General features: G+C 58.1%; 1 protein-coding gene across 1 annotated transcript; it reads right to left on the bottom strand.

The window, feature by feature from the left end:
* Positions 1 to 339: 339 nt before the first annotated feature.
* TOP1MT (DNA topoisomerase I mitochondrial) lies at positions 340 to 21,771 on the bottom strand. Its single transcript, XM_036830434.1, has 14 exons — positions 21,660 to 21,771; positions 16,381 to 16,499; positions 14,178 to 14,299; positions 13,168 to 13,290; positions 12,499 to 12,686; positions 11,692 to 11,836; positions 11,255 to 11,398; positions 10,828 to 11,013; positions 8,884 to 8,952; positions 8,496 to 8,610; positions 7,882 to 8,009; positions 7,317 to 7,411; positions 929 to 1,078; positions 340 to 442 (listed from the first exon to the last, which is right to left on the bottom strand). The coding sequence occupies exons 3-14, from the start codon at positions 14,289 to 14,291 to the stop codon at positions 340 to 342; spliced, it is 1,560 nt and encodes a 519-aa protein (XP_036686329.1). The 5' UTR covers positions 14,292 to 14,299; positions 16,381 to 16,499; positions 21,660 to 21,771.
* Positions 21,772 to 21,942: the final 171 nt, after the last annotated feature.

Here is a 21,942-nt window from a genome sequence, read left to right as displayed (position 1 = left end):
CACTCAGGGCCCCGCCGTCCCATCTGTTGAGGGAACAGGTGCAGCGTGTCTGAGGGGGTCCCTGCCCGGTGCTGGGGCAGTTTGGGAGTGGGGAGGCATAGGCCTCTCACGGGACAGTCGGGCCCTCCCCAAGTCAGGGCCTGGGACCAGGCACGCAGCCACGCCAGCTCCCAGCCAGGCCAGGGGACACCTGATGGGGGAGGGGACACTTGAAAGCACCCGGCCGGGCGTCCGCCACCTTCTGTGTGATGACACAAAAGACACGACTTTGTACAAAAGTCCCCAATCTGCTTTAATGGTGAAAAAAAATAAGTTCCAACGAGGCACAGAGATGCTCATTTAGAATTCAAAGTCTTCGCCTGCCATGTCGAGAGCCCAGGCGAACTTCTCCCTCTGTGTCTTGTTGTAGATCTTCTCCACGGGCACCCCAAACCTCTTACACCTGCCAAGAGGAGACCAGGGTTCTTGGGAGGAGCGGGACAGAGGTCGGGACACCAGGCTGCTCAACCTGCTCCTCCTGGGCGCGCGCCACCCACAGCACGGCCACCGGCCCCGGGCAGCAGGGGGGCAGGAGGACAGGGGGGAGGCAGTGTCCCCCGTGCAGCCCAGGTGTCCTCCGGGCGGGGTGCTCAGGGAATGCTTACGGGGCACACAGGCGACCCAGTCACCCCACCCGCAGTGGGCAGGCTGGGCTCTCTGTGGCTGGGTGGGCAGCTCGGGGTCCCGCCCCAGCCTTCCACGGCCCCAGAGCTCTCGGGCAGAGAGGACCAGTGACCCAGGACTCAGCATTAGACACACCAGCCAGTCGGGTCCCATCACAGGAAGGACCTGTGCTGACCACAGGGCCCAGGGGACTGAACTGGGGCCGCTCAGGGGTCCAGTCCCCTCCTCGGGGCCGCGAGTGGGCACGGCGGCCTGGCCCACGCACCAGGCGACACTGATCCGGGGGTCCAGGTAGTTGAGCTTGGACGTGCCCAGGGCCACCTGCTTGCCCTCCTCCTTGTCCGTGGCCTGCATGCTCAGCCTCCTGAGCTGCTCCTCCAGCTTCTCCAGCAGCCGTCCCCTCTTCTCCAGGAAGCTGGCGAGACAAGGAGGGGCACAAGCCCCCATGCTGGCACCACCCAGCTCCACTCAGGCCAGGCGAGCCCGGTGACGGGGGAGTCCCAGGGGGCTGGAGCACAGGGCAGACCACCCTCGGCACGAAGCAGGGACCATCCGTCCAGACCTGACTTCACAGGAAGCACCCGAAGGCCACAAGCAAACAGAAAAGGGGGCAAAGGACAGAATCAAATACAAAAGCCTTTTCACATCTGTGAAAGATGCTCAGTCCTTATTCCTACTGTTTCAGAGAAAAGCTGATTTATCAAGGCAGGACCCTCCTTTCACCCTCCACACGCCCTTCCTGAGACGCCAGACAGGGCACCCTGCAGAGGGCACGGGACAGGCACAGCCACGACATCCATGTGCACGTGAACTTCGACCCCAGTCCTTGTTCCAGGAACCCCGGCTCCGAATCCACCCGGACACGTGTGGAAGGACCGCGGGTGGAGGAAACGCCGCAAAGCCTGCGCGGCCCCGACAGACACTACAGCGGAGCGTGAGGCGGTGTCTGTCCCCAGGCTGTGCACAAGGGTGGGCGCAGCCCCAGGCACCGCTCTGCAGTGGCCACCAGAGCACCAGCCGAACGCCAGGGTGCCAGGGTGCCAACGGCAGGCGGCTGCTGATGCCACCAAGCGGGGAGGGGCAGGGGCGCCGTGAGTCCTCCTGGAAGACACACGAGGCTTCCCAGCAGCCGTCTCTGGGGAGCCTCATTTTCCACTGAACACGAATACCCTTCGGTCTAAAGGCTGGACATTCTCACACACACACCCCACGACTAAAAAGCACCTGCCTGCACCTGAGGAAACTTTCATGCTTTCACAGCCACAGCAGCCGCGAGTCAAAGGGGGCACCCCGCTAGAAACAAGGAAGATGAGGGAAACCACAGACGACTGTGTCCTGGTGGGGCAGACCAGCTCCCGGGAGACATGCCACCAGTGCTGACGTGACAGGGGACACAGGCAAAGCGACTACTCAGCAATTTAAAAACTTCCCACAAAGAACAGCCCAAGCCCAGAGGCGTTCACTGGTGAATTCTACCAAATGGTTAAAGAAGAATTAAACTCTTCACAAACTTTCACAAAAGAGGAGGAGAGACCGCTTCCCATGTCCCTCCGAGACCAGCATCACCCTGACACTGAACCAAAGACATCACCAGAAAGCCACACACCATTATCCAGTGTAAATACAGAAGCAAAAGTCCTCATCACAGCAGCAGCAAGCCTAATCCGGGATGTACAAAAGAGATTCTGCACCACGACCAAACAGGACTTACCCCTGGGATGCAAGAACGTAACACCCGAAATCCAATTAGCGCAACACAGCACCGTCTCAATAGATACAGAAAAAGCATCTGACAAAATCCAACACCTTCCAGGAAAAAAACAAACCTCGACAAAAGGAATAGAAGGGCACGTCCTCACCTTGATAAAGGCACCTAAGAAAACCCACAGCTGACATCCTCCTCTACAGTCAAAGCTCTGCCCGTGAGGTGAGAACAAGACTAGGGGTCTACACACATCACCTGTCCTCAACACTGCGCTGGAGGTTCCAGCCAGAGCATCAGGCAAGAAAAAGAAGTAAAAGGCATCCAGGTTGGAAAGGAAGACACAAACTATCTCTACCTGAGGATGACATGATCTTAAACTCTAAGGAATCCGCCAAGAAACTAAGGCGAACAGGTGAGTTCAGTGGGGTGCAGGGTGTGAGACCAACCCACACGCATCAACTCTACTTCTATGTGGTCTGCAGAGGACGAGTCAACACAGCAGGCCTGACCAACCCTGGAGAGAAAGGCCTGCCTACAAGGATGGATGTCGGGAGGGCGCCCATCTCCCTAACCAGTAAGAAAAGAGAGGCTCACAGAGCCCAAAGTTGTGTACCAACAGTACAGGTCATGCTGAACTCCTGCTTTCCTCCGAAGTCTGGAAGGTTGGGATGTGCCAGGCAGAGGGTGCCCACGTGACCTTTCACTGTACGAAGTCACAGCCGTGACCGTGCAGGGTCCTGTGAGTCTTACGGAATCATCGAACCTACAGGGGGTCTGGGGAGTCAGCGGGAAAGTGGGATTCGCTATCACTCGGACCCATGAAACACGGCAAGAACACTGTTCTGGAAAGGAAGGACGAAGGGCTGGGGCAGGACACGCCCTTGGTCCCTGGGTGGCCCAGAGTCTCGCTCGGTGTGCAACAGCAGGAGAGCTGCCGTCTGCTGTGAGAAGGCGAGCCTGGAGATGACAGGTCCAACCCCAGCTGACTGGGCTCGGATCCTCAGGCTGCTTTTGACCACCGTGGCTGAAGCGAGGGGGGAAAATACAGCTCAGGTGATGCCTGGGCTTCTGTTCTCCAGGTGGGAGAAAGGACCCAAAAATTCCCAAAATTGAGCTCTGGATGGGCCAAAAATGTTAAAAGTTTACACTGCTCTCCCCTCCAAGCAGAAAAGCCTGGAACAGAGTTTTAGAAAAGACTGCTGCTCTCCCCTCTCTCCCCCCAACCCCCATTCCAGCTGGGATCTTCCCAGGCAGCTGTAACGTTAACCCTGTAAAGGTTTACCTGCTAGGGAATTGAAAAAATTCGCAGTAAGAAAAAGCACGACAGGGACTTCCCTGGTGGTCCAGTGGGTAAGACTCTGTGCTCCCAACGCAGGGGGCCTGGTTCCATCCCTGGTCAGGGAACTAGATCCCACATGCGTGCCGCAACTAAGAGTCCGCATGCCGCAATGAAGATCCCGCGTACCGCAACTATGACCCAGAGCAGCCTAAATAAATTAATTAATATTAAAAAAAAAGAAAAAGAAAAACAGTACAATTCTTGCAATGGCTCTGTATTTTGTGGCTACCGCATCTGGACGCAGAGTAAAAAGCTGACATAAAATGTAAAATGGCTGGAACTTCCCTGGCGGTCCCGCGGTTAAGACTCCGCACTTCACTGGTCGGGGAACTAAGATCCCACACACTGCACGGCACGGCCAAAAAAAAAGGAAAATCCTTGTAACTTCATAAATGCCAGAGGAATCATTGCAATCAGAAAGGGTGCCCAGGAAAAGTGCCAAGGGGACTCAACAGCCTTGTTCTGCAGCCTGCGGGAGGGTCAGAATTCAAACTCTGAGTGCAGCAAACACATCTCCATAAACGATGGTTTCTTACTCTGATTTTGCCTATTGACATCTCTGGGGAAGGAGACCACGTGAGGAAGGAGGTTCTCCCGAGAGGGAGACACGTCCTGGAGTCTGGAGAGCTGGGTGGATTTCTAACGCGCTCTCGTGAGATGGGACCCAGGCTGGTGACCTTCTGGCCTGACGTGTGCCCTTTGGAGCAGATCAACTTCTAACCTCCGGATGGACAAGCGACTGAGGGCTCAGGGAAGCCTTGTGACTTGGACCTGTGGCGTCTCCACTTTGCTGCTGCAGGAAAGCCGCCGGTCTGCTGGGAATCTCGGGTCTTGCTGCCTGCGCCTGACTCTAGGCAGAAACCCAGCACCGTCTGCAGCAGGAGAGCAAGTGGGACGGAGGCTCCAGGGCTGGACCTCATACCCCAGGGTTGTGGCAGATTCAGGACACCCCTTCATGGGACCCTAACCATGCAGACGTAGCTGCTGGCTGGACCTTGGGGTCACCTGCAGATGCCCCCGGGAAAAGGCCCGTTTTTCCGGCGGGGCAGTCAGAAATCACGTGCGCCGGGCCGTGTGTCTCTGACGCAGAGACTGCCCACGGCCCAGGGTGGATCCTGCACGTGTGCCAGCAGGGGGTAGGGGGGCACATCACAGGGACAGCTGCCCCAGGGATGCCTCGGCGCTCCACCTGAGACTCTCCAGGTAAGGGCAGCCCGCAGCAGGGGAGGGGGCTGCCCCGGCACACAGCCCAGTGGGGCAGGTGGACCCCCAGATGCAGCCCATCTCGTCGCTGCTGCTCACTGGATCAGCAGGAGGATACAGCCGTGCACACGTGGACGTTACATAAACACGGGAACCTCTGTGAAAACTCCAGAGTCCGTCCCGCCAGCACCTGGGTGTGGTGTGTTTTTCTCGCCCAGATGCATACAAACGTTTCTCTGTGGCAACACTTCTGCCCCTTGTGCACAAAACCCAGGTGAAAGGTCTGGGAAAGAAAGCAATGCAAAGCTATGATGACTGGCCACGAACATGATTTTGTAACAACGAGGGGGAACACTCCTGAGATCCTGGTCCCTGGGGAGGAGGGCGGCAGCACCGGCTCTGAGCCCAGGGAGTGGGAAGGAGTCGTGCGCAGCGGCCTGAGGACCTGAGAACCGCCCGTGTGTCCTGCCCCTGGGAGGAACCTCAGCTCGATGCCGAGTCCTGGGACTCCTCCTCGCGAATCATGGAACCTGTGGGTGGGCTCGGGGACACGCAACAAAGCCAGCAATGAACAACCCAAAAGTGAAACTACGAAAACCATTCCATTTACAACAGCAACGAAAATAAAACACTTTCAAATAAACTTAACCCTCAAAAGTGCAAAACTTGTCCTCCAAAACTTTGCTAAAAGAAATGGAAGAAGAACAGTGCATCTGAAAAGACATCCCAGTGTTCACAGGTTGGAAGGCTTGGCCTTGTTAAGAAGGCAGTACTTCCCAAATTGACCTACAGCGTCAACGCATCCCAATCAAAATCCAGGCTGACTGCCCTGCAGAAACTGACCAGCCAACCCTAAAATTCATATGGAATTTCAAGGGACCCTGAATAGCCAAAACAATCTTTAATGAGAAAACCAAATTGGAGCTCACACTTCCTGATTTCAAACTTACAGGAATCAAGACTGAATGGTACTGGCAGGAAGACAGACAGACAGATGAACGTGAACAGAGCGGAGCCCAGAAACGCCTACCATCAGCTGATCTTCCACAAGGTGTCAAGACCATTCAGCTAGTGGGAGCGGTGCTGGGAAAACTGGGTGTCCACATGAGAAAAAATGAAGTTGAATCCTTACCTCACACCATATACAAAAAATAACTCCAAATGGATCAACTACCTAAATGTAAACATTAAAACTATAAAACTCTTATAAGAAAACCTAGAAATGCATCTTTATGACCTCGGGTCAGGCAAAGCCTTATTAGACGTGATACCTAAAGAATAAGCAATGAAAACTAGACTTACCAAGATTTTTGTGCTTCAAAGGAAACTACCAAAAAAGTAAAAAGACAACACACAGAATGGAAGAGAGTCTTTTCAAATCATATATTTGAGGACTTCCCTGGTGGTCCAGTGGTTAAGACTCCACGCTTCCACTGCTGGGGGCGCAGGTTCGATCCCTGGTTGGGGAAGTTCTGCGTGCCACGTGGTGCGGCCAAAAAAAAAAAAAAATCATATACTTGAAAAGGTGCTCGTATCTGGAGTGAATAATGAGCTCTTATAACTCAACAGTAAAAAAAACAAAGAACTCAACTGAAAAACCGAAAAAGGATTGAACAGACATTTCTCCAAAGACCACACACAAACGCCCAATAAGCAGAGAAAACATCCTCACACATTGTTAGCCATCGGGGAAACGCAAACCAAACCCACACCCGCTGGGCTGTAACCAAAAAGAGGGAAGACGAGAAAAGTGCCAGCGAGGATGTGGAGAAACTGGGACCCAGTGCACGGCTGGCGAGAACGTGAGCGCGGCGGACAACAGGTGGCGCTTTCTTAAAATGCTAAACCTTGGCGCTACAGAGTAACCCAACAATTCTACAACAAAAGTCACGAAGTGGAAACACCCAAACGTCCAGACACACGGACAGTGAAACGTGGTCTGGCCACACAACGGAATATTTGGCGATTGAAGCACTGACGGGTGGACCTCAGCAACATTACGCTAAACAAAAAAGGCCAGACAAGGTCCACAGATGGTGGGATTCCATTTGTGCGAATGTCCAGGGGCTGGGGGAGGGGAGGGGGTTTGTCTGCAGTGATGGAAACGCTCTAAAATGTACGGTGACGACGGCTGTGCAGCTCTGTGAATGAGCCGGAACCGCTCGCCCGCAGCCAAGAGCCGAGAGTTCCTGAAGGAGAGACCCACGTGGCCTGGAGCTCGGGTGCCCGAGTACAGGCGCTTCTCCTCCTGCACTTCTGTGCTGCTTCACCTTTTGGCACAAATATAGTTTGTATTTTTTGAATCAGAAAATATGATTGAAAAAAAACCCAGAGAACTGGGGAAGAGAAAAGCAGGTTCACTGCCAACCCCGTGACTTGGATGGGCTGGGGCCTCCGGACACTTGCCTCTTGGACCTGCTGTCCCCTCTGGATCTGTGGTCGGCCCTTGCCTTCTTCAGCTCTGCCTTGGCCTCGGCCACCTGCTTCACCTTCGCCTCAATCTGCAGAAGAAGAGGGACCCAGTCAGGGCTGCTCCTGCCTGCCCTAGTCCAGCCCCAGGGACCACCGGCCACAGCCTGCAGGCCCGAGGCCCCAGAAGGGCCCAGCTGACCGGGTCCCCTGGGTACCCGTCCGCCCAGTCAGGGTGCCGGAGCGCTGGCCCTGATGGGTCACTCTGCGGCCAGGGGACAGGGTGAGGCCAAGAGGCCCCAGACATACCACCTGCTCCAGCCAGACCCGGCCCCCCTGCTCCGCTGACCTCCCTCCTGGGCTAGAGGCCCTTCCACACCAGAAGGCTGCGCAGCACAGCCTCTGGCCCTCCCTTAGCCGGCTCTCCCCTCCTGGCCAGCACCTGGCCCCGGGCACCCTGATGAGCCCAAGCACCTCCGAGGGCCGTGAGGTCCCAGGGAGGGCAGAGGAGGGGAGCCGCACAGTCGCCCCCAGAGGCCCTCCCGCCACGCCCGCCGGGCACCTTCGACCGAAGAGTCTGCATCGACTTCTCGAAGGTCTTGGGAGTTGCCCGCTGATGGTTGCAGAGAACGGCAACGGCCCGATTTGCTCGGTTGTAAGACAGGACCTTCGCGGCTACGCCGTCTTCAGCTAGAAAACAGGAGCCTGTTACACAGCGGCAGCCACAGGCCGACAGCCGCCGCCGCCCCGAGGAAGGACCTCACAGGACAGGGCTCAGGGTCCGCACCTAGCCCAAGGGCCTCACAACAGGGGCAGAGAAGAGGCCTCCCCAGAGCCCCCCGAGAGCATCGGGCCCACGTCCAGGAGCCCCCGCTGGGGGTGGGAGTGGCAGGAAGAGGGTTCCCGCACGCGATGGGGGGACACGCCGAGCTGGACAGGCGCTTCAAAACCGACTCTGCGGAGGAGCAGACGCGGAGACCGGGCAGGGGGCCTAACCGTGCCGGTGGCCCTGCAGGGGCGGCTCGGCCTGGGGACCCGCACATCCCTGACCCGTCCCCGCGGGCCAGGGGAGCTCCACTCCGCCCTGGACGCCGGCCCCGAGGCATTCCGTACCAACCCAGCAGCCGGGCACCAGCACACAAGCAGGCGCCCTGTCCCCACAACAGGGACTCTCACCTCTGGTCAGCGCTCTCAGCTGGCCCTGCAGGGTGAGGCTGGCGTTGCAGGTCCGGAACACCTTGGCCGTCAGGCCATCCATCAGGTCCTGCAGGTGCTTGTTCAGACTGGCAGTCTGAACACGGGGAAGAAGGTGGGTCTCAAAACGTGGTCTCCTTTGGGGACAGTTTCATAGCACTCTTCCCGGCCCCCCGCCCCACACCTCTGGGTGGAAGGAAGCTGGTGGTTAGACAGACGGCCCTCAGCCTTCTCGTGCAAGAGAACGTGCCAGTCGGCACTCACGCTCGCGCCGTGGCGTCAGCCTGGCCCTTCTGGACGCAGACAGGCCGGGCTGCGCTGGCAGCCCTGGGTCACCCCATCAGCACTGCTCTGAGCCCCCCAGGCTTACGGTCAGTCTGTCAAAGAGCTCAGCCCCAGGGCCTTTGTTCTCCATGAACAGCTGCAGATTCTCGTACACCTGCGGCAGAGAGAAGAAGCCTTTACAAAGACCCCCTCGTGCCCTGGGCAGGAAGAAGCCTCCTGGGGCCGAGGAGATGGAGGTAAACGAGGGGCCCGAAGGGCCAGCTGTGCGACAGAACTGGGAGACCAGCAGACGGGGTTTCTCCCAGGGAGCAGTCAGCACCACCGCAGGGTCACGCGCCACGTGTCCAGGCTGCTGTCCGTCACGAGGCTGGCACCGTCCCCTCACAACGCACACCCTGGCTCCTTCCTCCGTCACCCGCACCGGGTCCCTCCAGGTGACCCCACGTCCACAGTCAGACTCGCCCGACACCACAGCGCCTCAGAGGACCTTCAAGGTCCCTTTGTCCAATTTCCCTCCACCCTCACTTTCCTTTCCGTCCTGCTAAGGGAGCACAAATGTCCTCCCGGCTCGTGTCAGCCTGGGCCTGTCTCTCCATGCCGCTCTGCGTGTGCCCCACAGGGCTGGACACCAGGTGTCCAGCTCCAGAGCGACCAGAACAGCCCCCGTTCTCGGCACCACGGCCCCCGAGTCCCCCGACTCCTGACTGGGCTAGTGTCTTAGGAAAGTGGCCCCAGCGCTCCCTCGCCCTCTGCCACGTGAGGACAGTGAGAAAGCACGGCCACACCAGGAAGGGGCCTCACCGGCTCACAGCCCCCAACTCCAGCCTCCAGACCAGGAGACGGAAACGCTGTTAATGAGGCGCCCAGGCCGGGTACTTTATCAGAGCGGCCCGAACTGAGACACGTGGTGATTATCTTCTGTTACTAAAACCCCTTCTCCTGCTCCAAGGAAAGCCTCTCCCTTTCCTCACCTGTGGCTCCCTACCAATTCATGCCCTGGAACAGATTTCAGATGCCTGGGTACGCCGTGCAGCCCCTCCCGAGTGGGCGTTTCTCTGTCACCCTCGACGGTCTCCCCAGACTTCCCGTTCTGTGTGCGGGCAGCCATGTCTGTATGTAAGGTGTGTGTAAGTTGCAGGTGGTCAGTGTTGGGTCTGCTCTCGTTGCTATGACACGGGGCCCACCCAGATGGAGGCCAGGGCGACTGACACTCTAGGGCTCGTCACTCCAGAAGGAGTGGAAATCCTGATTTCCCTTCAGAGCCCTCTGCAAACCAGAGACTTAACCCCCCGTGCCCACCCCCCCGAGTTCATCCGCCCCTCCACCGGCAGGGGCGAGGCCAGGCGCCGTGGGCATGGCGGTCAGCCAGCAGGCTCAACCCCTGAACGAACCTCTTCGTTCACAGAGGGGAGACCGGGGACACCGCCAGAGTGACCACAGCGAGCTGCACGCCCAGCGGCCAGAAGACCCTTCCCAGGCGCGTTGGGGTGAACAGTGCCCCCCGCAAATTCACGTCCTTCCCAAAGCTTCAAAACGTGACCTTTTTCGGAAATGGGGTCTTTGCAGATGCAATGAGTCAAGATGAGGTCACAGTGTGTGTCGGGGGGCCCTCTGACAGGACCGTGTCCTCACAAGAAGAGAGACAGACGCGCGGGGACAACGGAGGCAGAGCTGCACTGCTGCAGCCTCGAGCCAACGCGCCAGGATGCACGGGCACCTCCAGACGCCAGGGGGCCTGGAAGGTTTCTCTCCAGAGCCGCAGAGGGCGCACGGCCCTGCCAACACCCTGCTCTCGGAATCCTGGCCTCTAGAATGCCACCCTAACCCACCAGGAGAGCAGTGGCGGCGCTGGCGCCTTGGAGGGCAGGTCCAGTTCGGCCTCCGGGCGTTTGGCCCTGCCGCCACGCCTGACGAGACAGGCAAATGGGCCTTGTGGCCCTGCGCCTTCCCCTGATGCTCCCCGAAAGAGCGCGCCCAGACCTCAGGGGTGAGCGTGGGGCACGACCCACCGCCCACACCAGCCACTCACCGGCTTCTCCACCGGCACTTTGTTGTAGTAGCGGATCGAGTCCTTTCCCAGGAAGTCGAACTCCACGACGTATGGGCGGCCATCGGCCTCTGGGTGCAGCCGGATGTGTTCCACGCGGAGTGAGCAACAGCCCACCGTGTCAGCCGTCTCGCCCTCCTCCTTCTCGTGCCCGGCTCGCAGCGCCAGCTGGGCGGACGGGGCCCATCAGGGCGCGCCGCACACACGGACACGCCCCCTCAGGCACGCAACGTACAGGCGGGCGCACACACGTACGCACTCAGGCACACACCCACCCCTCCACCTGCCCGAGGCTCCGGCTCAGGACACACGAGCCCCACGGTCCCCCCAGCTGCCCGTCCAACCGGGTCTTTGAGACCGACTGGAGCATCTGCGAACAGCAGGCGGGAAAGCCTGGAACCATCCGCACCTTGTCGATGAAATAAAGGGCCACAGCGCGTTGTCTCGCCTTCATTTCTGGGGACTTCCAGTCGGCCCGGTACTGAGAACGGATCTCGCCCACAACCCCTTTCAAGCGCCGAGCCACTTCATACTTCTCCCAGTCTCTCTCCCCCTAACGAAGGGAGCGAGTAGCAGAGAAAACCCTGGTGATCCCTTCAAACAGGAAACTGCCGACTCTCCTCCCGGGCCCGCTCTCACCTGCTCGGCTCAGGGCCGGGGGCAGACTCCAAACTCAGCGAAATTTAAAGAGAGTGTAAATCTAAATTCCTTGTTTTTTAATTAAGACAAATGGCCGCTGGACACAATAGCACTTCAAAACTGGCCTGCTAACGCCTATGACCTCAGGGACTCCCTGCCAAAGCGGCCCGGCCCCAGCCGGGGGGCAGCGGGTCAGAGCCGGCTCACCTTCAGCTTGGAGCTGGGGTTCAGCATGATGTACTTGATGGAGTTCTGCACGTTCTCTGTCCACGCCGCCAGCCACGTGACCGTGCGGTCACACCGCACCTCCTTCCACCGGTGACCTACCGGGGGCTCGGGTACTTTGGAGTCCCTGCAGCAGGAGAGTGACCCAAACCCGACAATCCAAGACCCTGCTCCCTGAAACACCGGCCAAACGCCGCCGCCTCCTGCGACTGCGCTGGCACTGCAGGTGCCTCCTCGCCCAGGCCACACCCTCGCGTCGCGGCCTCTGTGTCGCCAGGCATGTGAGGGGCTCGCTCAGAGCTGCTCCCACACGTGAACCGGGACGGCCACCCCCAAGGCCACACACGTTGCCAGCTCGGCAGCTCCACGGGACACAAGCCGCCGCTGGGCTCCCGATGGGCCCGGGCTCCCAGGATGCCTCTGCCGACCCGGCTTGGCCGTGGTCCACGCAGCGGAGGAACAGAAGCTCCTGCTGGAGCGCGGCCCGTAAGTTCCAAACGCTCATGTGTTACTAGCCCATCTCGATCACCTGAACTATGGAAAACTGTGCTGGAAGGACACGGACACGCTTTCTTGGTGGAGTGAAATCTCAAGCAAGGGGCAGAGTTGACAAGGGCTGGTTCAGCAAACAGCACATGGGCTGCCGCAGAGCGTCCATCTGTGGGGAAGGTGCCCTCCCACCCGGCCCACAGAGCCTGGAGTGACAGAGACACACCCTGCATCGGGCCCCACTCCCCGCATTAGAGGCGGGACCAAACACCACCCCCCCGCCCCCGGCCCCGCGCGCACCTGCTGCAGTTGATGGTCACGTCCTCCGGCAGGACCCTCCTCTTCAGCATCCCCATCTTGGGGTGGTCGCCGCGGCCCCGGAACAACCCAGGGGGCTCGGTCTTGAAATTGCCGATCTTCTCTCGGTGCCCGTCCAAGATACAGTAGCCGAACTCTTGCTGAAGTTTTTCCGCCTCTTCTTTGAGCTTCTGCGTTCATAGAACAGCGTGTAGGCATTAGGGGTGAAGAGACAGGACGAGCCTGGTGCCCACGGCTTGTCAGAGCCCCTTCACTGCTGCGGGAGCCCGGGAGGCCCAGCAAGGCAGGCAAGCCGAGCGCAGGGCGGGGCGCCTGCCCCCCAGATCCCGGCCGCAGCTGTGCTGGTCCACTGTCACCACGGAGCACGAACTACGGAGCCACTAGTTCACATGGCAGGGCCACTGTCCCCCCGTGCTCTGGTTGGATGGAGCACTTTTTAAATGCATTTAGGGGCACGTAACTCAAAAGTGTCTGAGAATAACGGAGCGGAATCAGAGGCCCCTTCACCACACCCTGTCGGGGTCTCGTCTAGAACAATCCCACAGGAACGGCTTTTGTGAGAGGAGGGGGTCGTCTTCTGCATACCAGCAGCCAGCCTCCCACGCAAGGCCCTGGGGGCCCAAGCCAGACTGAGCCCCAGGGCAGCCCGACCTGCTTCTCCTCCTTGGACAGGGCCTTCCGGGCAGCCGTCCTGTCCACAAAGTATCTGTGGATCTCCGTGAAGTCACACTTGTCCAGGTGCTTGATTACTTTCCTCTCTTCTGCTGTCATTTCCTGCCCCAAAATCAGACACGCGTTCTCAACATCCAACACAGGCAACGGTCACAGGGGCAGCGGGGACCCTCCCCCACCGCGGCAGGGGGCCCACCCCACAGGGAACGGTGACATCGCAGAAGCAGGAGGAGCAGACTCTGGGCAAAGACACCAAGGCCACCCCGAGCAGCAGCCTCTGCAGCTGTCCCCCAGAGAGAGCCTTTTCAGGCAGGTGGCCCAGGTGTGCAGGTGGACAGGCGGAGAGCTGAGGCCCCGGCGCTTCCTCCTAGCGGCCTTCTGAGTTGGGCCACGTGGCCGCATCGGAAGAGCCGCCCCCTCTGGCTGCCGCGTGGGCCGTGCATGGCACTCACCACCAGGGAAGTCGGCCCGCCGCCCCACGCGCAGTGGGGACACACACGTGCTTGGCGGTCCCCAGTCCAGCCACACGCACACAGCCCGCGGCCCCACCATCCTGGGCCCCAGGTCCCTGCAGAGGTAGGTGTGAGGCCGCACCACACCGGGCGGCAGAACCCAGGTGCCCGCCAGCCGGGAAGGGGACACACGTGGCGCTGGTGTCCTGCCCAAAGCAGCTGGACGGGGGTCTGGGCTGCGCTTTCTCGGGGCAGAGTCCACAGGTGTAGCCAAGATGAGTGCAGATGCGCACAGAACCCAGTTTTTTTTTTAATGAGAAAAAACAACTAGCACCTTATCTTCGGATAGCTTCCCAACGAGTATCTCTGTTTCCTGGGGGCCAGAAAATGCCACTCTTGGCACCCCGCAACCTCCCTTTCCTGGAGATTCCAAGCCTGGCTCTGCCTGCCCTTCCAGCCACTGGAGAGAAGTGAGGGCGGGCAAGTGTCCGACAGCAGCAGGCCGACACCAAGAGACCAGGGCCGCGCAGCACGTACCTTCCGCCAGTCGCTAAAGAAGTTGTTCTGGAAAACTTCTTTTGTTGTATATTCGTGATCCAGCATTTTCCCATAAAACGTGGCGACCTCCTCAGCTGCTAAGCTCAAGTTCATGGGCTTCCCTGCAGACGCCGGAAGACACACTGATTTAGGGAGCCGACCCTGCCTCACCCTCCGGCCCACAACATCCTGCTCCTTAAGTCGCGCTTTGTTACACACGTTGTATTATATCGTAACATGGCTGACTTTTAGTAGTTCAGGAGAAGGCTCTAAATTTAAGAAGACAACCACACCCGTGCACAGGCGCGGCTGTGAGCGTCCTGGAGCCCAGGCCAGGCCTTTGCAGAAGGCGTCAACAGCCAGAGTTGCTCACGTTTATACTGCTTTAATGATTTATTTTGCTGCTACACTTACATGGAAATTTACAGTTCAAAAACACGAGAAGTTTTAGGACACACATCACCACATAATGTAAAAATAAAACAAAAGTTAAGGCTCCAAAGCAGAAAGATGTGAATAACTGTAGCAGCTGCAACCTTTTAAACACCCTCCCATTTGCCCAATGACTTCCGACATTTTACTCCAAGAATCAGTGTTAGAGACGGCTCAGCGGGGGACAGAGATCCAGCAGAGCAGCGCGAAGGCCGGGGGGCGGGGGCTTTCACCACGGAGTTCTCTCAACTCTTGTGTACGTTTGAAAATTTTTATCACAAACGTTGGAAAAACAAATATGCGTTACTTTGATAATAAGAAAAAGGCACTTGTGATAAAACAGCACAATTCTTCCCCAAACCAGCTTCTCGGGAGGACAGAGAACTAGCTGAGCAGCCAAAGCCGGAGGGGCTCAGCTCCTGCCCTGCGAGCGTCCCCTCCCATGGCTGGGCCGCCCAGGTGCCCACGAGGCACAGGGCAGGCTCTGACAGTCACGGAATCTAGTCTAGCTCGGAAAACCAGATTCTAAACCAACACCCACATCGATGGAGTCGCAGTTAACGAAGAAGAAGCGTGGCTGTGTGTGCTGCCCGAGTGTCCCCCAGGGACAGGCACGTGTGACCCAGCAGGAGCCCACGGGGTCACCAGATCCCCCAAGGAGGTGAGCACTACAAGAGCCCCAGAGAGAGAGGAGGCGAAGGAGGGGAGGCAGTCCTCCCTGCCGTCCACAAAGGCCTCCCTGTGGCAGCGCCTTGCAGGAGCTGGGACAACTTGCCAACGACCAAGGCTGGCCTGTGTGCAGTGCCCGCGCATGCCCTGCCGAGGGCCTGGTCTGACCCAGGAGAGGCGGAGGGCCGCCTTCAGAAGGCTTACCCTAGCAGAGATGCAGAAAATGGGGGGAAACAGGTCAAACTAGCAGCACGAAACTAAGCAGAAGGGGCTTCCCTGGTGGCGCAGAGGTTAAGAATCCGCCTGCCAATGCAGGGGACACGGGTTCGAGCCTTGGTCCGGGTAGATCCCACATGCCGTGGAGCAGCTAAGCCCGCGCGCCGCAACTACTGAAGCCCGCGCGCCTAGAGCCCGTGCGCCGCAACTACTGAAGCCCGCGCGCCTAGAGCCCGTGCTCCACAATAAGAGAAGCCCCGCTTGCTGCAACTAGAGAAAAGCCCGCGCGCAGCAACGCAGCCAAAAAAGTAAACAAAAAAAAACCAACTAAGCTGACGCTCCTAACCAGAGGGGTGGAGAGAATGAGGGCCAGAGGGCAGGGAAGGGACAGTGAGGGCTCGGGCCAGTCAGCACATGCCCACGGTAACAGCTGGGAGACCGCAGGCAGCTTGCTCCAAACTCCCAGGGACCCAGAGACTCAGACCCTCACCCAGAAGGTCCTCCTGGATGTAAGCCCACGTGGGCCATGCCAGTACAGCAGGAAGGCAGGGGTGGCAGAACCAAGCTGAGCGAGTTCAAGGACACCACCTGGTTCACTGGGCACTGGATGTGCAGCCCCCGTGCCCCCAGGCACGGCAGTTCTGAGAGGGTGCCAGGCTGCAGATGAGCAGGGCCCCCCTGGTGTCTCAGGGAGCCTCTGAACTGCAGACTTGGAGGCAGCCCGGCCTGGCTCCTGAGCAGAGGAGTCCTGGGTGTCTCCCAGGTGCACGGGTCAGCCCAGACCCTGGTGGGAGAGCCACCAGCGGAGCAGGCCTGGGTGGCCGCCAGTTACCAGGTGCAGAAGGTCCCTGGCCACAGTCACTCGAGCCACCCAGGCAGTCCTCACCATCATAGTAGAAGCAAACTCCCTCAGGAAGCGGCTCGTACGGGGGTACGAACCACGGGCCTCTGTGCTCCAGCTGCGTCCACTTCACACCGCCTGGGCTCTCCTTCTCCTCTTCCCACCTGGAGGACACACGAGAAGGTTCCGACTCTCACGCCGCACCTGCGCGCAGGTCCTCCCCGCGCATCCCTCTGGACGCCCCGTGACCACCTCCCAGCTGAGCTAGGTAAGGAACAGGAGGGGTCATCCCACTAGGCATGTGGGGACTGACCCTGCCTGACCTCAGACCACGCCTCTCGTTAAACAACCACACCTCCCTGACCCAGAGGGAAAGGAGCAGAGAGACTCCCCCAGCTGGGTCCCTTCAGGGCCGCCCCAGAGTCCCCAGGTCTGGCTCCAACCTACTTTCCCAATCTTGTGCAACTGTAATTCGCAGCTCTTTTTGGAATGCATCTAGTGAGGGTGCACCAGCGAAGCGGCCACTGCAACCCAGCTCCACACTCGGGCCTGACCCCTCTGTTCCCAGGACGCTGTCCCTCCCACCCCCACCAGCAGAGCCCGAGCCCCCAGAGGCAGACGGGACTCCATGGTCATGGCAAGTCTCTGGCCCCTGGCTGTAAAGTGGAAGTACTGATAGGACTTAGGTCACAGAAGGGGACCAGTTAGACCGCGGTGAGACGCCATCTGGAAGCACTCAGTTAATGACATCAGAACTCCAACAGGAACCCTGAGCGCAGCCCCGTGCGGGTGTGAACCCACCCTGCTCTTTGGAAAGGTGGCATTTCACGCACAGGAGATCCCCACCTCCCTCGCGCTATTCCACACCGGCCACAACTCACCCCCCATGTGACCACAGGGCCTCTGCCCACATCCCCCAGGAAAGAGCTTGGGAGCACTGTGGGCAGAAGCAAGCCTCAGCTCGGAGCACAAAAGCCACTAAGAGGAACTGATCACGGGCTACGTGCCCGTGAAGAGAATGAATGGACCAAAGCTCCTGGAAGTGGAGGAACTGAGAATCCAACATGGAATGAGAGGCCAGTGTGAGACCACACACATGTCAAGTTCAAAACCAAACACTAGGGTGCTTAGGCTAGGCACAGCTACATGAGCAACAGAGCTTACCAAAACAAAAAAACAGTGGGGGAAGAAACTCCCAAATGGGGGCCCCCGGGGGAGCAGGGGTGAGACGCGGCACGTGTGGTCCAGCGGTCAGGAAACGGCACGTGCTGCATCTGTGGTCTCAGATCCCGTTTGGGGAAACCGAAGAGCAACGTGCGCTCCCATCCCGCCCGGACGCAGCCGTCAGATGTCTGAGAGGAGCAGGGATGCGCCCTTCCTGAGCCTCCGCCCAAGGTCTTCGGCCACCTTACCGGACTCAGCTTACGACCCTCCGCCGGGTCTGGGGGCCTCGGGGGGGCGTCGGGGCGCACCCTGCGCTCCGCCCTCTTAAGCCCCGGGAGCGAGAACCTGCCCACCATGTGCAAAGGCCCGGCGCACCCGCCCTGCCCCTCATCTTCGGGCAGGCCCCGCCCCCCAGGCCTGGTCGCAGGCCCCGCCCCGCTCCGGCGCACTTGGCGGACTCGGCGGGTGAACGCGGACCGCGCCGGCCTCCTGGGGGCCGCACAGCAGCACTGGGCAGGGCCAGGGCGGTTCCGCGCGGTCCCTTGTCCCCGCCTTGCTCCTGCGCCCGCTTCCCTGTGCTCTCGGGCCAGCCTCCTGACGCTGCAGACAGGCCCTGGATTCAAGTCCAGTCCCGCCGACCCCTCCGTCCCGAAGGTCCCGAAGCTCTGGCCCGGAGCTGCGGGACGCTCACGCGGCCCCATGACCGGCCCGAGGCTCCTCCCGGAAGGCCGACTGGGAGCGGCGCGAGGGGCCGGCACAGGGCTTCAGCGCTTGCCCACCTCCCTCCGTCCCCCAGCTCCCGAGGGCACCCGGTGGGTCCTCTGTGATCACACGCTCGCCGGGCACATCAGGCCAGACATGGAAGAGGGGCACTTCCACGCTGTCAGAGGGCCTGACAGGTGAAGCTGCGTAAGGGTACAATGTGCAAACACCAGGTGCGCCTTCCATCCAGGCCCACGCGGCCTCCTGCAAGTCCTGTAACACAATCACTGCAGACCAGCCCCTCACCTCTCACCCCTGTGCAGCTGAACCCTCCCTCCCGCACTCACTGTCCTGGGTTTGACCCCCGCTTCCGCCCTGGGCAGCATGATGCAGCTGCAAGCCCTCCAGGGCCAGGCCTGGTCTGCAGCAGGCCACGATGCCCGTCCGCGGGCCCTGAGCCAGCAGTGGACAGGGCTCCACCATCTGTCAACCCTGGGCAGGTGTCCAGCTCTCCTGCATCTGTAAGACGCAGCTTAGGGGCTGTGGGAAGCGGACACGCGCCCACCTGTCAGTATCTGCCCAGCGAGTGCGCAGCAGGCCCAGGCACGCCCACATCCTCTCTCACCCCCACTACTGCCACCAGTTCCTCAGTCCCCGCTGACATCTGGTGGCTGAAGCACTGGCACACAGCTGCATGGCTGCAAGGGCTGGATCTCAGCACCCAGGCAGGCCATGGCGGCGGTCACCACCGTTTTGGAATAAGCCACGCAGCCACTGGCTGGACATGCCTTAGGACTGCAGCAGCTGACACTCCTTAAGGCCCACCTTCTGCCAGGCGTGCTTAGAGACCTTGCATATATTCTCCCTTATAATCCTTCTAAAATCAGGACGTACATTCTAGCCCAGGCCCACTGTTCCTTCCACAGAATGCTGAGGCCACTGTGTTTTAAATTCAGACTGCGCAATTTTGTAAACGGGAATGTGGCGGGACAAAAACCGCAAGATCTCTAAAGAGATGCAGAAAAAGCAACTGACAAAAAAATCCAACACCCTTTCACGATAAAAGCAAAAAGCCACACTCAACAAACTAGGATGGAGGGAACCTCCTCAACCTGAGACAGAGCAGCTAAAGACCCCACAGCCACACCATACTCAAAGGTGCCATGGCCCCAAGATCAGAACTGGACACTGCTATTCAACACGGTCCTGGAGGTTCTAGCCAGAGCACAGGGGCAAGAAAGCGACATAAAAGGCATCCAAATTTGAGAGGAAGAAGTAAACTGTCTTTATTGCAGATGGCAGGATCTTGTGTATAGAAAACCCACAAGATTCTACAACAAAAAAAAAATTACTAGGGCTAATAAATGAATTCAACGAAGTCGTGGGGTACAATATCAATATACAAAAATTGCTTTTCTTTCTTTACACCTGCAGTGAATTACCTGAGAAGAAAATTACAAAACAACTCCATTTACAGTAGTACCAAAAAAAGAAAATAGCTAGGAGTGAACTTAACCAAAGAAGTAAAAAATCTGTACACTTTAAACTACAAAACATGCTGAAAAAAATTAAAGAAGATCTAAGTAAATGGAAAGTCATCCCATATTCATGGATTGGAAGACTTCATTTTGCTAAGATGGCAATATTCCCCAAAGTGATCCACAAAAAAACCCAATCCCCATCAAAAGGTTGGCTTCTTTGCAGAAATTGACAACCAATCCTAAAATTCACATGGAAATACAAGCCACCCAGAATATCCAAAACAATCTTGAAAGAGAAGAACAAGGTTAGAGGACTCACATTCTGACTTAACAGGGACTTCCCTGGTGGCGCAGCGGTTAAGAATCCACCTGCCAATGCAAGGGACACGGGTTCGATCCCTGGTCTGGGAAGATCTCACATGCTGCAGAGCAACTAAGCCTGTGCACCACAACTATTGAGCCCACACGCCACAACTACTGAGCCCACACGCCGCAACTACTGAAGCCTGCGAGCCTAGAGCCCGTGCTCTGCAACAACAGAAGCCACCGCAATGAGAAGCCGGCACACCACAACGAACAGTAGCCCCAGCTCGCCACACCTAGAGAAAGCTCGTGCACAGCAACGAAGACCCAACGCAGCCAAAAATAAAATAAATTTTTTTTTAAAAAGTACAAGCAAGGAAAAATAAAACAGCTAAAGTGGACTCATCAAAATTTCAAACCTTTTGTGCTTTAAAGGACACCATCAAGAAAATGAGAAGACAATCCACAGGAAGGGAAAAAATGTTTGCAAATCATGTATCTGATGAGTCTGTGTTTAGAATACATAAAGAACACTTACATCTCAACAATAAAAAGACAAATAACCCAACTAAAAAAAAACAGACAAAGAAACTGATCAGACATTTCTCCAAAGATATACAAATGGTCACTAAGCACAAAAGATGCTCAACATCCTTACCCATCAGGGAAATCCAATTCGAACCCACAATGAGAGACCAGTTCACACCCACCCACTTCATAAGCCTTCACATGTCTCCTCATACTAGCAACTCCACAAAGAGTACCCCATTTCACATACAAGAGAAAAAAGGCTCAGAAAATCTAATTTCCCCAGAATCATATCGTTGCTGAAAGCAGGAGCTGACACCAGTAAAGACCATTCTGATCCCAAAGCTGGCAGCCCCACCTGTGGTCTCTGCTGCACCCCTTCACAAGGTGTGAAACAGCACTGACCAGCAGAAATGTGACACAAGCCACAAGTGAATTTTAAACCGATTTGATTTTTTGCAATATACTTAATTTCAACCAAAATATTTAAAATATTGTCACTACAATGTGTGATCAATATAAAAAATGAGTGAGTTCACATTCTTTCTTCCTACTATCTGAAGTCAGCATGCACTTTACACCCCCAGCATGTCCCCACCGGGACCAGCCACGTCTCCGGAGCTCACAGCCACGAGCGGCTGCGGCTGCAGGCTGGACGGCCCAGGAGGAATGGTTAAGACGGCGGTGTCCAATGTGTGCTCCTCTGCTTAGTGTCCCTGTGACCATGGCCAAGTTACTTAACCTCTCTGTACCTCAGTTTCCTAACCTGGTAAGTGGAGATAACAGCACCTACCTCGCCAGGCACTGGCCAAAAGCAATGGAGACACAGAGCAAGTGCATCAGGGACGCTGGTTCTCACTAGCACCCGGTAACGCCTACATTTCAAAGCTGCCCCCGCACTACAGCATTTTGGCGTTACCCACCACGCCTCCCCGACAGGCCCACAGCTGGCAACAAAAGCCAACACACACAGCCACCTTCTCTTTACGCCCACACGTGGGTGTGAACGAGACCGCGGGTGGGGGTGGGGCGGAGGCGGGCCGAGGGCCCGGGGCGGGGCTACAGGGGTGGTGACGGGGTGAGGGGCGGGGCACGGCCTGCAGGGGGTGGCGATGGGCAGTGGGGGCGGGGCCGGCGCGGGCGTACCATCTCCACCTGCCTTCTCCCTCCTCCTCCGGCCCTTTGGTGGCCTCGTGGTCCCTTTTCCTGTCTCTCCCTCGGGACGTTGCATCGACCGGCTCCTCCTCTTCGTCTCTGCCCTGCTCCAGGCCACACCGACTTCTCTCCTCTCTCCGTCGCTTCTCCCACCGCACGTCCTTCCCGGGCCGGCCCAGTCCACGCCTGACGGCCCTCTCCGCCCGCCCATCCCTCCCCAGCTCCCCATCCCCTTGTCTCCGTTCCTTTGCTTCCGGAGCCCCTGCCCCGCCTG

This window comes from Balaenoptera musculus, chromosome 17 (genome assembly GCF_009873245.2).
Source record: "Balaenoptera musculus isolate JJ_BM4_2016_0621 chromosome 17, mBalMus1.pri.v3, whole genome shotgun sequence".
Classification (NCBI taxonomy): Eukaryota; Metazoa; Chordata; class Mammalia; order Artiodactyla; family Balaenopteridae; genus Balaenoptera; species Balaenoptera musculus.
This window is presented reverse-complemented; position numbering and strand designations above follow the sequence as displayed.